At 34.8% G+C, this 5,576-nt stretch overlaps 1 protein-coding gene across 1 annotated transcript; it reads left to right on the forward strand.

The window, feature by feature from the left end:
• Nucleotides 1–2,140: 2,140 nt before the first annotated feature.
• Nucleotides 2,141–5,007, forward strand: LOC145613406 (peroxidase 12-like). The gene is made up of 3 exons (XM_081668503.1): nt 2,141–2,460; nt 3,877–4,071; nt 4,157–5,007. The coding sequence occupies exons 1-3, from the start codon at nt 2,236–2,238 to the stop codon at nt 4,772–4,774; spliced, it is 1,038 nt and encodes a 345-aa protein (XP_081524629.1). The 5' UTR covers nt 2,141–2,235; the 3' UTR covers nt 4,775–5,007.
• The last annotated feature ends 569 nt before the right edge of the window (nt 5,008–5,576 follow it).

Below are 5,576 nucleotides of genomic sequence, written 5' to 3' on the forward strand. Positions count from 1 at the left end.
AAACCACCGCCGCCCCTCTTCTTCTTCTCCGGCTATGAGGCTCGTCGGCGGGCGTGTGGCTCACCGCCCACGCCACAGCGTCGGCGTCTCGGCGAGCCTCCGATCTACCCCTTTAGCTTGTTTATTTCTTTTTCCGTTATGGTTTTTCGTTTTTTTAGCTTTTCATCTTGCGCCGTACCGCTCCTTCGTCCGCCGCCGTTGTTCTTCTCCGACCGTGAGGCCGGCCTGCCGTCGTTTCTTTGTACCGGCTCCCCGCCGCGCCTTCGCCCCACCCTCTTGTCCGTTGCCGCGTCGTGGTTTACGAGAACGGGGAGGGGGAGTTTTCTCCCTCTAAGTCCTTCGTGTAGGGCCGTTCTAAGTCCCTCGTGTAGGGTTGTCGTTGCAGCGGCTCGGGGGCGTGTGGGGTTCGGGCTTCTCATGCGGTCCTCGGTGGTCCGTGCGTTTCTTTCCGGCGGTTCGTGGGCTGGGTTGGTGGTTCCGAGAGCGTTGGTGGTGGGACTCGATTTGGCGGCGGGGTGGGATGTTAGGGTTTCGTTTTTTGTTTTAGGTTTTAGTTTTCGTTCTATTTTTCCTTTTAGAAGTCGTTGTGTGCTTTTTAGTTTTATTATTTTTTCTGTTTGTGTGGTGTGTTGGAGTAATATGGGGCTTGCAGATCGGTGTACCGATCTTCTGGTGCAGGATTTAAACCGGGTTTTTTGGCTATGGGGCTTCGGTTTGATCTTCTGTTGGTTTGGGCTAAAGGGTTTTGCTTCCATGCCGATATCCGTGTTTGAGTCGGAGTTGGTCTTGTCTATGGTGAAGTGTACAACACCAATTTTGATTTCTGGTCGAGGAGTACGGGATTCTGAGCCAATGAAGGTTCTCGTCAGAAATTACATCATATTGCCATACCCCCTTGCAAGAGGCTGCATAGGACAGCGTTATATGAGCCAAGGGTACTTAAGAATGTCATTCTGCGCGTGCAATTGTAGTTTCTTTTATTTCGAACTTGTAATTGGTTCGGTTGTCTTTGTATTGTTCGATTACGATCTCTTATGTAAGTGCCGTATGACTTTTTATTAATGAATTTAATCTCCCCCCTCAAAAAAAATAATAATGGCCAAGTTTCCTAACACTTTTACCTTAATAATGGAGACACGTAAGATCATAATAAATTTATTCATTTTATTATTCTTTTACTACCTAAAGTTAGAAGGAAAAAAAATCCGAAATAAACATAGACTAAATTTGTGTTAATTATTTTCTTTTCTATGGTTTTCTTATTATAATACGGTTGTTATTTTTCTTAAGTGTTATACTGCTATCATTATTGAGATAGATTCTATCGTTTTATAACAAATATTTTTCTTTAAGATGATTTTTGAGTACTTTCTTTTTTTTTTTTTAACAAATTATTACACTTTAAAGTTGTACTTTTTTTTAAAAATAGTTCTGTTGAAGTATATCCCACCAAGTAACACATGTAAGAGTCCCACATTGGTTGAAGAAGAAAGAGTTAAACACTTTATAAGGCTAAGGGGCTACTCCTCCTATTGCCATATGGTTTTGGGATGGAACCTCCTTTGATCTTGTGAAGTGGACTCTCTCTTAGTTTGCGGGTGCGGCCCAGGCCCGCGTTTATCAAATTCAAACACACTGTCGCTAGAGCACTGCTATCATTTTTATTATTTCTCCTCTTTCACATTCCTTTCTTTTTAATAAATTATTACCTCCGCTATGTATTCTTATAATTTTACACAGTCACCTATACACATCATAATATATATATATATATATATATATATATATATATATATATATATATATATATATATATATATATATATATATATATTAAATTCAATTAAATTACCAAATCCTATATGTCGGTTTTTATAGCACTATAAACTAAGGGACATTTAGAAAATACTACTTGTAGTATTTATTTTCCAGTGGTTACTGGTGACATTATGGAGTAAAAAAATCTCATAAGTAGATAAAGACTTTTCAATCCTGACTATCATATTCAATTTTGTTCACCTAACCCATAATAAATACCCAAATAGTTCATATAATAAAAACAAGTCCAACACCCTTTTTTTTTTTTTTTTTTTTTTTTTTTTTTTTTTGAAACCCCTTTTTTAGCTTATATATTGGCCTTTAGATTTAGCAATCGATACTACCTAGTGAAGAGCAACAACAACAACTACGTACTATAGTTAAGGCATTAAACTAGGTAACCAAAAAACACAAAAAATGGGTTCCCAAATAAATTTGTTGTTCTTAACAATAATGTCATCTTTGGTAGTAGGAAGTTTAAGTAGTGTACCAGTTGCACCTGGACTATCGTACTCATTTTATGGTTCAAAGTGCCCTCAATTAGAATCCATTGTTAGAAATCATCTTAAACAGGTTTTTCAGAAGGATATTACTCAGGCTGCTGGTTTGCTTCGCCTTCATTTCCATGATTGCTTTGTTCAGGTATATAGTTGTTTATTGTTCGTGTGAAACTTTAATTGTTGCGATGATTACTTGAATTATGCATAGTTGAGATTATTAAGGTATATTGGTAATACGATAGATAAATATAGAATCTGTTTGTACATACCATATGTTGGTTCATTTTTGAGAGATATGGATTTATGACGAATCATGGCCCTATGAAATTTGATTTTGGAATAATCTTGTGCTCTCTATTAATTTTTATAAAAATATATACATAAGCATGTTTATAGTTTAGGTAAACTAATCTTTCGCATTTTGGATCATGGACTTAAATTTTGTTGTTTATGCCAAAATTATATACAAAATCTCAATTTTTTTTTTCCTTCTCTGTAATACGGAATAGTTTATTTTATTTCAATGATTTATTTCTTTTATATCATTTAGGCCTTGTTTGATTCACCTTAATTTTGCTGAACTGAACTTATTTTTACTGAACTGAACTTATTTTTACTGATTTTCTATTATAATTCTTCTTTAAGAAAACTGAATTTTACTTAAATGAACTTATTTTTAGTGAACTGAAATTATTTTTACTGAACTGAACTTATATTTACTGAACTGAAATTATTTTTACTTAATATTATTTTTTTAAGGTGAAGAGAACAGGGCCTCAGTAATGCTCCCTCAATGTGAAATTAGCTAGTCATGCTACTCATTCATTCCTAAATGTTTGCTCTCTTTTCCTCTAATATATCATCTCTTTAAATCTGACTCATACTATAGATGATCATTTACTCTCACATTTAATTATTATTTTATACATAATTTCTTTTTAATTACAGACTATTTAATTACGGAAGTATGTTTGAATGTTTGATGTTTCTCCTTAAAAGGTGAAAAAGGACTCCACTTTCAATTAATTCCGATTATCATTTTATTACTTTATTGCATTATATATATTTTTTTTTTTTGAAGAATTATTGTATTTTATATAGTACGGAATACTTAGTACACCATATTAAATTTGTCGTTTGTTTTATTTTTTATTAGTGATGGTGGGCCCAAATTGTGGATAGTGTTTGATTAACTAGGATTGTGTTTCAAACTTTCAACAATAGCACTACCCTTTTCCAAAAAGTTGACAACAAAGTTTTTTTGGAGAAGTTTCAACAAAGTTGAAATAGGAAATATTTTTTAAGGGTAATTGTCCCAATCCCTTTTGTTTTCAGAAAAACAGGGGAAATTGTCCTTGATGTGGCTCTTTGAACGATTCAAACCCATGTGTGCTAAAGACGGTATTAGTTCTCAACTATTGGAAAAATTGAAAGTGTTTGTTTGGATTAATCTAATCCTATCTGCTACCTAGCACTTCACATTAGTATGATTTAAATTATGTAGGTTTGTTAATTTCCCGTGCATGTATCTAATGTTTGAAATTATTTAAAATGATAGGGATGTGATGGATCAGTATTGTTGGATGGGTCAGCAAGCGGTCCTAGTGAACAAGGTGCACCACCCAACTTGTCATTAAGGAAAGAGGCTTTTAAAATCATAAATGACCTTCGTGCCCTTGTCCATAAAGCATGTGGTCGGATTGTTTCTTGCGCAGATATCACTGCACTTGCAGCTCGTGATTCTGTTGTTCTGGTATGCAACTATTCCCTTCTTTTTACTAATTGCATTTTTATATAATTTCAAAGCATTTTTCAAACTAGTCATATGGTTTTTGCAGTCTGGTGGACCAAATTACAACATCCCACTAGGAAGAAGGGACAGCCTAAACTTTGCAACAACACAAGTAACACTAGATAATCTACCGGCTCCTTTTAGCAATGCCTCAACCATTTTGAATGCCCTTGCCAAGAAAAGATTTGATCCTACTGATGTAGTCGCCCTTTCCGGTGGCCACACCATTGGCCGCGGCCATTGCTCCTCCTTCACCGAGAGGCTCTACCCTACACAAGATAAAACAATGGATCAAACTTTTGCCAAAAACCTTAAGGCCACTTGCCCTGCCAAAGACACTGATCGCACCACAAATTTGGACATCCGTACTCCTAATGTATTCGACAACAAATACTACATTGACCTTATGAATCGCCAAGGCTTATTTACATCCGATCAAGACTTGTACTCTAATTCAATCACAAAGCCAATTGTCACAAGCTTCGCGACAAATCAAAATTTATTTTTCGAAAAGTTTGTTGTTGCAATGTTGAAAATGGGACAACTTGGTGTGTTAACGGGCAATCAAGGTGAAATTCGTGCAAATTGCTCGGCAAGAAATGCTAAGAAGGTGGATATGTGGTCAATCATTGACGAGGGTATCACAATTTTAAGTGATATGTAATTAACTAGCTATGTTTTGAGTTAATTGCAATAATTTGTGAGGTTCAATTAGATGTTTTGTCCTTAGTTTTTAAGGCTTCATACTTCTATGACAAATAAAATGCTTGACTAGGTAAAATACATGTACAATTTTATCTAGATCTAGTAGCATGTTTAATAATAGAAGTATTGTACTTGAACTTGATCTTTGTCTCTTTTGTCAAATTGTCACTAATTTTAATTTTATTATATCTACTCTTAGCATTTGCATCTTGTTTTCTGGTTGGAAACTTGGAAGCTATCAATTTTCTTCTTTAAGCATCATAGATCTAGCATTGATTTGGAACAATATTATACATATTTATCTTACTAACTCTTGTCACCACTTCCACCAAATACTAATTGTCGTGTTGTTGTCTTTATCATTAATTTAACTAGCAATTTTTTTGTACTTAATATCTTTTAAAAATTGCACTTGCCAAGTTTCCCTCAAAAAAGTTACACTTGCTAATTGCTATGTCTATTGCTATCTAAGAGACAGGATGCTAAAATACTTAGCTTGGACAGCTCTCCAACTTTTAGCCAATAGTTTATGGGTTAAATCTCATTATGCTAATCATAGAAGAGAATCAAGAGATGAGTCTCTTCTTCTTAGGGTAAATGAGTCTTCTCAATACTTGATTCCTACATATAAAAAAATCTTCTTTTTCCTGTCATTTATCAGTACGTCTTTCTCTAAGATATGGAGGTTTTTAGATTTATGGTGGTTTTACTGTAATAGTAAATCTTTTTCAACTAGTAGGTTTCCATGTGATAGAAAACCT

Source organism: Chenopodium album, chromosome 25, assembly GCF_948465745.1.
Source record: "Chenopodium album chromosome 25, dcCheAlbu1.1, whole genome shotgun sequence".
NCBI classification, from domain to species: Eukaryota; Viridiplantae; Streptophyta; class Magnoliopsida; order Caryophyllales; family Amaranthaceae; genus Chenopodium; species Chenopodium album.

Coding starts and splice junctions, on each gene's coding strand:
- LOC145613406 (XM_081668503.1), top strand. CDS start 2,236: ATGGGTTCCCAAATAAATTTGTTGTTCTTAACAATAATGTCATCTTTG. Junction 2,461..3,876: donor TCCATGATTGCTTTGTTCAG/GTATATAGTTGT, acceptor TTAAAATGATAG/GGATGTGATGGATCAGTATT. Junction 4,072..4,156: donor CTCGTGATTCTGTTGTTCTG/GTATGCAACTAT, acceptor TGGTTTTTGCAG/TCTGGTGGACCAAATTACAA.